The sequence below is a fragment of the Mobula hypostoma genome, chromosome 5 (genome assembly GCF_963921235.1).
Source record: "Mobula hypostoma chromosome 5, sMobHyp1.1, whole genome shotgun sequence".
NCBI classification, from domain to species: domain Eukaryota; kingdom Metazoa; phylum Chordata; class Chondrichthyes; order Myliobatiformes; family Myliobatidae; genus Mobula; species Mobula hypostoma.
In genome coordinates, this window is record NC_086101.1 from 38,343,993 (window position 1) to 38,356,056 (window position 12,064).

Genomic DNA, 12,064 nt, shown 5'->3' on the forward strand with positions numbered 1-12,064 from the left:
TTTTTCTTCTCCTATTTTATCCTGTCAAAGAATCTCCACTCTCCTACCCTTCCAGCAGCATATCAAGCCTCTTTCTCAATTGCCCTGTTCTGACAGAGGGCATTCAACTAGAAAGTGCTTCTCTTCCCATATATGCATCTGATCTGCAGCATTCTCAGGTTGGAAGGTTGACTGATCAGTAAATTGACACGACTGTGAAAGTGAGTGGGACTGTCTGGGGGGGGGAAGGTTTGAAATAAAATGGGATTTGTATAACGTGGGTGCCTGGATTTGATGGGCTAAAATGCATTTCTGTACTGCAGGACTTTGAGGTTGGAGCTTATTAAAAATCAAAGACAAGTTTATTACCAATCAGCACAAGGCCATGTGTGCAGAGCAGTGATGAAAAACTTACTTGCAGCAGCATCACAGACATTGGAGACACAATGTGGGGGCAAGAGGCGATCTCGTTGAAACATATTGAGGAAGTGGGGGGGGGGAGGGGACGCTGAGAGGATATTTCCCCTTGCAGCTGAGTCCAGAATCAGAGGACATGACTTCAGAATAAAGAGATACCTATTCAAGATTGAGATGAGGAAGAATTGGTCATCTCCAGTCGACCACTTGGAACAGATGATCATTGGCTGTGGGTTATGGGCATAAGATACATGGGACCAGTCATCCCCCTAATAAACAGTGCAGTAGACCCGAGGTGCTGAATGGCCTATATCTGTCACTGCTTATAGTCCGAACTCAGCCATCGCACACTGACCCCGCAGAACCCAGTTCAGACCCGAAACTCACCTCATCCTCCGGATCCACAGACTGTCATTACGCCAGGGCGAGCTGACAGGTGGAGCGGGCGTGATGACGCAGCGCGCACGACGGCTGATTGACGACTGCCCTCCCGCACTTCTGATTGGTTGACGGGAAACCAAAGGGCTGGAGTCGGAAGCCTGACGGGACGAGTTCGTCCTACTTGGACTTACGCTGATTGGCTGACGAACCTAAGGCTGACGGGCGGGGAGAGCGGGAAGGACGGCGGTATTGGCTGAGAAGAAGAAGAAGCCGACGGTGATTGGTCAAGCGAATTGCATACGAACAATGATGGCCGGCCGTACGCTGCGCGTGGCGGCGTAAGCGATGGAATTCAAATTCGAGTTCCCGCTGAATGGCGGCTCTGAGGTCGGTAGCAGTAACGAGAAGTGTCACCCCGAGCCAGGGGACCGAGGTGACCCGGCGCCTGCGGTTGTCTCCCGCCCGCTCCGGGAGCACGTGGTCGATAACCCTGCCGATCTGAGGCCGCTGCTGGAACGGGCGACGGTGTCGGTGCTGGTGGCCGGCGGCCTTCGGATCAAACACATCGAGCCTTCGGCCTGCCTGCATCCCGAAAGAGCGGGGCTTCCGTCTGGAGCGGAACAAGAGGAGGAGGAGGATCCCGGGGCTGGAGCTGGACCTGAGAGATCTGGGCTTGAGCCAGAGCGATCCGGGTCTAGGGCTGAGGATAATCCCAGCGTGGATCCCGAGAGATCTGAGGCCGAAGAAGGTCCTGTGGGCGAGAGATCTGCGCCCGGGACCGAGGAAGGTGGATCTGGCGCTTCACCTGAGGGAAATGGAGTCCAGGAGGGCGGTGCTGTGGACGAAAGATCTGTGTCAGGGCCAGGGAAGGAAAAGCTTGGACCTCGGCAGGAAAAACTTTCCTGGGATCTGCTGTCCAAATCAGATCTAGTACCCGGCTTGTACGAGGGAGGCCTGAAGGTTTGGGAGTGCACTGTGGACCTGGTCGAGTACCTGGACAATGTGAAGCTGCAGAGTCAGAAGGTCCTGGACCTGGGCTGTGGCGCTGGGTTGTTGGGCATCGCTGCCCTCAGCAAGGGCGCAGCCTGCGTCCACTTCCAGGACTACAACAGCGAGGTGCTGGAGCAGTTCACCATCCCCAATGTGGCCTTGATGGGGCAATCACTCCCTGGACTCGTGTTGGGAGAAAACGTTGAGCCTCCCGGGAAACGCAGCAGGACTGAAGGCCACCCCCTCTCCCGCTGCCGCTTCTTCTCGGGGCCATGGTCACTCTTCGCTCACGTTCATAGTGACGCTGGTGCATCCTTCAGGTACGATGTCATCTTGAGTTCGGAGACTCTCTACAACCCCGACAGCTACCCCTCACTGCACCACACGCTGTCCAGTTTGCTCTCGGACCAAGGGACTGTCTACCTGGCCACCAAGGCCCATTACTTTGGAGTTGGTGGGGGCATCCACCTCTTCCAGAACTTTGTCAAAGAGAAGCACATCTTCGACTTCAAGACAGTGAAAGTGATTGATGATGGACTTCAGAGATGCATTGCATTAATGTCCTTCGTGAGGGGGAAGTCCTCTTGACACTTTTTCTTCACTGTTGGAGCAGTGACCTTGACCTTGGATTAAGAAAGCTACCCTTTTTGTGCCAAGTGAAAATGTTGTTTTTGTACATCAAACATCACTTCCTTTTAATAAGTCAAAATGCTTTCTGTAATTTCCTACAAGTGAAATGACTTCTGAATGTAAATGTAGTTACAGGGAGCTGAATTGGATAACTCTATGGTTAATTACTCATATTTAATGCAAGTACCTAAAAAGTAAATGTGCGACAAATATATCTCTGCATGTACTGCTGGGTAAATCATGCATTCTGAAAACATTTTCATGGTCAGCTACAGTGACAACAATATTTGGCTCGAACTTGCATTAGTATAACAACATAATTGAGGCTTTAGGAGCCAGGAATAATGTGTTTCAAGTACAATACAATGCTTTCAGAAGAGTTTTCTTGTGAATTTTGTGTGCTTCATTGGAAATGCTCGTCTCTGATATCAGCTCTGTCAAAATGTGGCAGGGTAACATTTTATTTGGAATTGTATTTGAGTTTTGGATTTTTTCCTGTTACTGTTGTTGGAAATTATGCCAAAAGTATAAATGTATTTGTACTAAATTTATCTACTGCAAGAGTAAGCTCAGGAGAGGCTCGGAGAAAGCTATGCAATTTTTACTCATTCAGTATTAAATACATTTGATTTAAATATGTTTGCTCTGAGCATCATTGACAACATTTTTTGTTGAGCAAATTGAACTGCTGAAGGTTGGGAATCAAGATAGTTGCTTTGTAAAATTGACTTCCTAGTGAAATAGGAAAACTATTGTTTGTGCCATGTAACATGCTGTGTTATGCTAAAATGAACACTTCTTTTGAACTCTCACCAAAACACTATGTAGAACTGTAGTTAATTGAATTAGCAAGTACTTGAGATTCCAGAATAAGATTACTTATATCAGGTTAATAACTTCAAAGCTGCTATGCAGCCATAACTTAATTTGATAAATGTTACCATGGACTTGGGTATATCTGGTGGGCTTTCATAACCTAGGTGACTTGGCTAGATTGTTATGACAGTATCACCAGTTATGTACTGTACGGATTTGACAATCTGATCCATTTTGATTTTCATTGTAAAAATACACAAGGTTGAGCACTAAGAGGCATAAAATATCATCCTGCTCCCATTATTCAAAAGCTTCAGGGATGGGCCGCAGCATCAGTTGTATATCCTTGTCTGATTCTCTTATCCTCTAATGTCCAAAAATCTATCAAAGCCTTGAATTTATTTAATACTGAGTATCTGCAGCCAATATGTATTCCAAAGATTAAAAACTAAAGATACAAGATTGCCTTTCTCCAGTGTATAGGAGAATGAAATGATTGTTACTCTGGAACCAATGCGCAGTGGGGAAAAAAAAAACACTAAGTATTAAGAATACAAATAAAACACAATAAATATAAATACATAAGATTAGCTTATATACTTTGATTCTATGTACATGAACTGATGCTAGGTACAGGAATATCTTGTATAAGATGACTGACAGGAAATTACGAAGTAGTGGTAGGGTAGGTTAATAGGTGGAGATTTTGATCAGCCTGACAGCTTGGAGAAAGTAACTTTTTGAGTCTGGTATTCCTGGCATTGCTGCTGAGTAGCGTCTCCCTTGGGAGTGGGACATGAACAGGGTGGGTGGGGTCCTTCATGGTAGTGCTGGCCTTTTTCTGGCACCTTTCTGTATGTACAGTATGTTCTTGATGGCAGATAGACTGGTCTGGTGAAGCTCAATTTAGTTACTTTAAAAAAAAGTAACATATTATGAAGGATTGAGTAATTTGTTATCCTAAGACCATCATTCTGGATATTGCAGACAGAGGAAAGCACTGTCAATTCCTTGTCTGTTTTCACAGCTGTTTTGTCCCTTGGGGTAGGCATTAATTTATTTCTCAATGAAAGAACTTTAGATGGTTTATTTGCCATCTTCTCACCCGCAACCTCTCCCAGAAGCCCTTTTGTACCTTAGATTCTTGATAGTGCCTGATTTCCCCATCCTCTTCATTTGCAAATTTGGCAATCAATGCCGTTTGAGTGAAATCCAGATTATTTATGCAGATTAGAAGCAGCTGGAGCACTGGCACCAATTGTACTTGGCAGAGATCCCCAGCTAAGAGCTGCAGTAAATGTGTTAACCTGTTGTAATCTATTAACCAACCCAAATATGATTAATAACATGACTTTAATTACAGGCTACATTGGAAGGTGTTTATTCCAGAAGTGAAATGTTGCCTCGTTTTTAATCCTGTATTGTGGAGCTCACTAAAATAAATAGCAAAATGATGCGGATTTTGAAATAGTAATGGTGAATTAATTAGCATTTTCTTTCATTGTTCTCCGGAGATGACAGCAATATGAGATCTCTGAATTTATAGGTTTACATAGAAATCTTAAAGTTGCTATCAGCGACTTGCCTGCTTTCAGAGGCTGCGCAGTTGACAATCTTTCCCAACAGAATCGAAAGTAAATTACTTGAGCCGACATGAATTTCACTTAATTGCAGACTAGTGTTAAGAAATTTTTACGATGCTTGAATCAAATTTTATTGGCATAAAATTGATCCATAGTAAGCATATTACCAAAATTAATACATTGCCGAGCTAGTTTTGGGTTGCATAGTTAAAGCAACAAAGTTGAGCATTTACCTGAATTGTGTGTGTTATAATATTTGGCGTAAGAACATAACATAAGAAATAGGAGGAGGAGTAGGCCATCTGGCCTGTCGAGCCTGCTCCGCCATTCAAAAAGATCGTGGCTGATCTGGCCACGGACTCATCTCCACCTGCCTGCTTTTCTCCCCATAACCCCGGATTCCCCTACTATGCAAAAATCTATCCAACCTTGTCTTAAATATATTTACTGAGGTATCCTCAGCAACTGAGGTGCTTCATTAGGCAGAGAATTCCACAGATGTTCAGAAAGAATATTGCTTCCTTTGTTTTCATAATTCTTTAATGATTGACTATTCAGTCAGGTTGGTGACGTAACTTCTGAGTAGCAGAGGTTCTGTTGAATTGGTGACTGACAACAGCAGGAGAAGGAGAAAGGAAATCCATGCTGTGATGATATCAGTGGAAAATTTCTTTGAGGTCAGCCTTGAATGCCTTTGCTTTGCCAATGACCTTAAGTTCTGGACCAAGAGACATGTGAAAGGGGCATTTCACATTTGTCGTGTGATTTGAGATCTTTGTTTCGTATATGTTAGTCTGTGCTAGCTTGTGAAGAAATGTGGATCCCCATAAGTATCCCCTCTGTCCCACATTCCCATGAGGAAATGTCTCCACATTCCCATGAGGAAACGGGAACATCCAGAAGAAAGCCCTGTGATCACAGAACGAGCAAGCTCCCTCAAGCACCAAGATCAGGATTGAACCCTAGTTGCTGTAAACTGCACCATTGTTCTGCACTTGGAAAGCAGGAAATTCTCCATAGTTTTTGAAAATATTTTGGAAGTCAGGCTATTTTAAAAAATTTTATCATTCTTTCTTTCCTCCTCAATGTTGAAGGACAAGCAAGGGTACTATAAAGAAATGAAACAATGAGCTTTTTTTTCGCTTTCTTATTACTATTGAACTCCCTAATGGTTATTTACCTGTTTATGATTTAAACAGTTGGCTTGAACAAATACTCCCTCCTGCACAGAATAGAAAGACCCATTTTATTGATGAGAATTTAATTATGAACCTTGAAAAGAGGGACAAAACGCAGCAATTTCATGGTGAGATGACCACAGAGGACACCTTAGAAAAATGGTGCTGTCAGTGACTTGCTGCATTTTCCAGACGAAGTAGTGTTTCAAAGATTCAAGATTCAAAGTACATTTATTATCAAAGAATGTATAAATTGTATCCTTGAGAATTCTTTGCTCACAGGTAGCTACAAAGCAAGAAACCCAAAAGAACCCACTTAAACAAAAAAAAAATGGAATGGAAATCACCTTTTTCCCCTTCCTTTTGGAGATGGATGGCTGATGTGATCTCAGTCGTACAGATGGAGAAACTTAGGTTCTTGAGAACCAATTCAATTAAAAAATTTTCGGCTAACTGGGATCCATTTCTTGCCTACCTGGACGAGGCTGGGGGCGGGGGGTGGGGATGAGCAATTTCCCCCCAGCTGATATTTCACGGTCCTCACCTGAGATTTAATGTTTAGTATTTTTGAGCACTTTGTACAATAGGCATCCCTCTAATGTTATGTCCCTCCCCCTTTTTTTGCTTATTTCATTTTTATACATGTCTGAGCTGGTATGTTCTTGTTGATTTCATTTTTTTTGAAAATTTTGAAAATAAAGTATTAAAACAAAAAAAAGACACCTGATATGCAAGAAGGAAAAAAACCACAAGTCATGTAAACAACTGAAGCGAACAACAAGATTTCGAACCAAAATTGATTCCTCAGATCTGAATCCCGGAGCAACCTAGAGTAGGGCCCAAAGCCCTACTAGCATCATACTAGCAGCATGGAGCACAACAGCATTGGTCAGATACACATAGAGTACTGTGAGCAAGTTTGGACTCCTTATCTAAAAGAGGATGTGCTAATATTGGAGAGGGTCCAAAGGAAGATCGTGAGAATAACCCTTTCATTCCCAGGATCAATGCATGAGGAGCATTTTATGGCTATGGGACTGTACTCACTGGTGTTTAGAATGGGGTAGGGGAGAGAATCTCATTGAAGTCAGTTGAATATTAAAAGGCCTAGAAAAAGTGCATGGGTTCCCAACCTTTGTTGTGCTTTTGTTGATCCTTACTTACCATTAACTGAGGGGTCCATAGATCCAAGGTTGGGAACCCCTGGTGAAGAGGATGTCTCCTATAGGTGGGGAATCTAATACTGGGGGCCACAACCTCAGAATAGAAGGATGTCCCTTTAAAATACGGAGGTTGAGAAATTTCTTAAAAGCTAGAGGATAGTGAATTTTTGGAGTTCATTGCCACAGGCAGCCATAGAGCCAAGTCGTTTGGTATAGTTAAAGCAGAGGTTGATAGGTTCTTGATTAGTAAGGGTGTCAAGGTTATGGGGAGAAGGCAAGGGAATGGGGTTGAGAGGAATAATAAAGCAGCCTTGATAGAATGGCAGAACAGACTTGAGTGGCTTAATTTTGCTTATATTTTTATGGTCTTTTGGAAGGGGTTGACGAGAGCTGACAGGTGATGGGTGGATCCAGGTGAGGAGGGTGCTGGGCAGATGGGGAATGGAATGGTGGAGCTAGTGACAGAAGCTGGGAGTGATAGGTGGAGGCACAAAGGGTTGCATGTGCTCGAATCTGATAGGAGAGGAAAGTGCAGCATGGAGCCAAATGTGAGCTGCGGGAGGGGCAGATGGAAATAGTGGAGGAGTGCACCCAGTGGGAGGAATAGGTACATGATGGATGGAGGGATTAGAACAGAGGAGTAATGGTGTGGTTGGGTGTAGAAGCATTCAGAAAAGGGATACATGGGGAGCAGGTTGCCTGATAGAGAATTCAATGTTATTGTTTTAGTTTTCCACCCTTCTCTGATCTCCCTGTCATTGGCGTTTTGCGCTGTTCCACTGAAATCCAATGTACGTTGCAATGCAGCATCTCATCTACTGACTGGTCCTTGGGGCTTTATTCAACAACTTAAGTGGTTTTCAGTTTTTTATCAGAACTGGCCAGTTTTAATGTAAGGTTATTGGCCTGTCAATTAACTTAGCTTTTGTCTCTCTGTAACTGCAACCCACTTCAGATTTCCAACAGGCACCGTGTTCTGTCTCTCACAGTTACAGTAGTACTTTCCCATCACCCACCAATGTCCACCTCCCACTTTTCCTCTGGTCCTGATCACCTCCCTCTGCACCATCTCAGACAGATCAATCGCAATTACTGAGCCTTCCCCCTCACCACCACCTTTAGCATTGGGATTATCTTGACCTTCATCCTATTGCAGGTGTTCCCTTTGCACAATTTAACACTCTCCTTTTCTGCAATTAAAATGTACTTGTTTTCCCAATTTTTCCTTTACTGAAGAAAGTTTTCTACGGATTCTGCCTGGCCTGTTGAGACTCCTTTTTGGCATTTTCTTTTCATTAACTGATAATGTATTTTATAAATTAGTTTCCACAATATTTAATTAGGAAGTTAATGTTACTGGGTTCTTTATTGCAGTATTGCATGGGCCCATTTGTTTTAAATTATGAATAAATAATGATTCAACATAAAATAAAAAGCATATTTCAGAGAAATTTGTAATGCACATAAGATTTTATATAATTTGTGAAAGAAGGCTCCAGGTCAAGGGTGTTCAGCGCAAGCCCACAATCAAGCATATTTTTTTAACCAATGATTGGTGTGTCAAGACCGACCTGGATGGGAAAGGCAGTTTCCCAGAGCAAATAACTTTCACCACATTGCGTCCAGATATAATTGTATGGTCTGACACGAGTAGAGAAGTGGTTATTGGTGAACTCACAGTCTCCTGGGAAGACAACGTCGATGAAGCCCATGAGCGCAAGTTAACCAAGTATGCAGAATTAAGATTAGAGTGCAGAGACAGGGTGGAAGGTCTCATGCTATCCATTCAAAGTAGGTTGCCATGGCTTTATTGTGTTCACTTTCCAGAAGTGGCTGCATGACCAGAAGAAGAGAGATCAAGTCAACTCGAAGAGAGATCAAGTCAACCAGCAGGGCTGTAGCTGAGGCAGCAGAGACAGGATCAGCATGGGTGTGGACCAAGTACATCCAGAGGGGCAGATAGTCGGACAGTGTACCTATCTTTTGCAAACCCTTCAGTAGTTGCATAGACACCTGAAGAGTAGACTATATGTTGGATGGAAACAACCAACAGCTCTGATAGAGGCAGATGCCAAGTTTTTAAGCTCACCAGTGGGAGGTGGTGCTTTAGCACTGCTGGCCCACCACCTCGAGGGGAGTCTTGATCATAAGTGGGCCGAAACTCCTAAAGACAGGTGGCAGATCAACTGATGATCCCACTGATGATAGCACAGGACAGTTAACATCTTAGTCCACATGTATTTTCAATTCTAACTTACAGATAAAAGCACTGAAGGAAAATATGCCCTCTAACACATCCTGTGGTGACTGTAAATACACAAACTATACAGGAGGCATAATTTTAAAATATCAGGACAGAACGGTTTTTAGAAACTTATTTTTAAATAGTTTACTCAAAGTCTGAATAAAGGTAGCTATTCCAGCACTGGTGCGTGACTTATTCTACTGCAGTCAGAAATGACTGCTCACCTGTGATATTATGCTGTAGCTGCATAAGTTACTTCATTCCAATCTAATTTTATAAAAAAAATGTGAATGAAAGCAGAAAAAATTGAATCTTAAAGCTACTGATATGTGCAAAAATCTAACCAGACTTAACCAGGAGTGTAAGACTAATCAGGAACAGTTATTAAGCCCCAAGACGTTCGATTATGGGTTAAATAAATATGGGTTAAATCTGCACCATGTTCCTCCCAACCTGGTCCTATAGCCTTTATTTCTTTGATAAAGGCTAATTTCTACAGATGTACCATGGAGAGCATCCTTACTGGTGGCATCATCGGCTGGAATGGAGGCACCTGCCTACAGGATCACAGGAGTAGTTGAAAGTTGTACTCAGCCAACTCCATCATAGGCACAAGACTACCTACCACTGAGGGCACTTTCAAGAAGTGTTGCCTTAAGAAGGTGGCATTCAGCATTAAGGACCCTCAGCACCTGGGGCATGCCCTCTTCTTACTACTTTCGGGGCAGAGGTACAGGAGTCTGAAGGTCCACATTCAATGTTTCAGGAACAGATTTTCCCCCCTCTGCAATCAGATTCCTGAGCAGTCCATAAACTCATGAATATTATGTCGCTATTCCTTTTTGTTTGCATTATTTGTAACAAGAGGAAAAATGGATCAGCTATGATGAAAAGGCAGAACAGGCTCGATGGGCCAAATGGCCTAATTCTGCTCCTATGTTTTATGGTATTAAGGTAATTTGTTTTGTCTGCAAGGTATTGATGCCAATAAAACTAGACGTGACTTATACCAGTAACGATAAATCTGATTGTGAAACAGATATATCAATCTCAGGCCCCTTTTACAATTGGCCCCTTTCCCCCCAACTCCCAAGCCTGAAAAGCTTTTAAGAATGCCAATGAAAAAGCATAGGCCGAAGCCTTACTTCTTTCTTTCTCCACAGATGCTCTGTGACTTTTCTGTTAATTTCACTTTTTTGAGTAGCGAAGTCCATGTTTCCATTTTCCACTCCTTTTAAAGCAAGTATTGATACCAACTTTAACTCTTAATTTTAAAGTTATCTTCTGGAATTGATCAGCAAAGATAAAATTTTCTATCCTAATAATACATTTTCAACTATCTTAAAGACCAATTTGTCACCCCTTTATCTTTTTAATTGATGGAATACAAACCTAATCTATCCAACATATCCTTGTAATTTATCTAAAATGGTTTCATATTATACCTCTCATACTCCCAAGTACAAACTAGATTGAGCTCAACATTGATCTCAGGGTTACACTAGTCATCTGTCCCCAAGTGCTAATCTTTATTCTATATTCCAAACTGAGATAAACACACGAGATTCTGCAGATGCTGGAAATCCAGAGCAGCACACTCGAAATGCTGGAAGAGCTCAGCAGCTCAAGCAGCATCTATGGAAATGATTTGGGCTGACACTCTTCTTCGGGACTGGAAAGGAAGGGGGAAGATGCCAGAATAAAAAGGTGGAAGAGGAGAAGGAAGACTAGCTAGAAGGTGATAGGTGAAGCCGGATAGGTGGGAAAGGTAAAGAGCTGGAGAAGAAGGAATCTGACAGAAGAGGACAGTGGACCATGGGAGAAAGGAAGAAGGAGGAGCACCAGCAGGAGGTGATAAGCAGGTGAGGGGAAGAGGTAAGAGGCCAGAGTGGGCAGCAGAAGAAGGAAGGAGAAGGGATAAAAATTATTGCCAGAAGGAGAAATTGATATTCATGCCATCAGGTTGGAGGCTACCAATATTGCTCCTCCACCCTGAGAGTGGCCTCATTGTGGCGAAAGAGGAGGCCATAGATTGACCTATCTGAACAGGAATGGGGATAGGAATTCAAACGGTTAGCCACTGGGAAATTCCACTTTTGGCAGATGGAGCAGAGGTACTCAACAAAGCAATTCCCCAGTTTATGTCAGGAATCACCAATGTAGAGGTCACATCAAGAGCACTAGATACAATAGATGACCCCAACAGATTCACAGGTGAAGTATTGGACAGTTTGGAGTCCTGAATGGAGGTAGTGTCCCCACTCTCCACCTTCCACAGTGATTGCTCCCTCCATGATTCCCTTGTCCATCTGTCCCTCCCCACTAATCTCCCACCTGGCACTTATCCATGTAAATGACAGAAATGCTACATATTTTTATGTATTGCGCTGTACTGCTGCCACAAAACAACACATTTCCCAACATATTTCATTAATAATAAACCTGATTCTGATTCTTATTCTGTTTACAATATGCTTCTTCCATTTTTTTTCCAAAAGCAATTGCATTACAATTGTTTTATGTTGTCGGTGAACTGCATTTAACAAAATTTGTATTAAGTCTGCCAAATGATAGTGTTGATGCTTTGGGCCCAGATGGCATGTGTTTTCCTCCATTGATGCTGCCCAACTCACTGAGTTCCTCCGGCTTTTTGTGTATTGCTGCAGATTCCAGCTTCTGCAG

At 43.0% G+C, this 12,064-nt stretch overlaps 1 protein-coding gene across 1 annotated transcript; it reads left to right on the top strand.

Moving 5' to 3' along the window:
- Positions 1 to 1,033: 1,033 nt before the first annotated feature.
- mettl18 (methyltransferase 18, RPL3 N3-histidine) lies at positions 1,034 to 3,988 on the top strand. The gene has a single exon (XM_063047508.1). The coding sequence runs from the start codon at positions 1,123 to 1,125 to the stop codon at positions 2,353 to 2,355; it is 1,233 nt and encodes a 410-aa protein (XP_062903578.1). The 5' UTR covers positions 1,034 to 1,122; the 3' UTR covers positions 2,356 to 3,988.
- The last annotated feature ends 8,076 nt before the right edge of the window (positions 3,989 to 12,064 follow it).

Excerpts from the sequence above, each read along its gene's own strand:
- mettl18 (XM_063047508.1), top strand. The coding sequence starts at position 1,123 with ATGGAATTCAAATTCGAGTTCCCGCTGAATGGCGGCTCTGAGGTCGGT.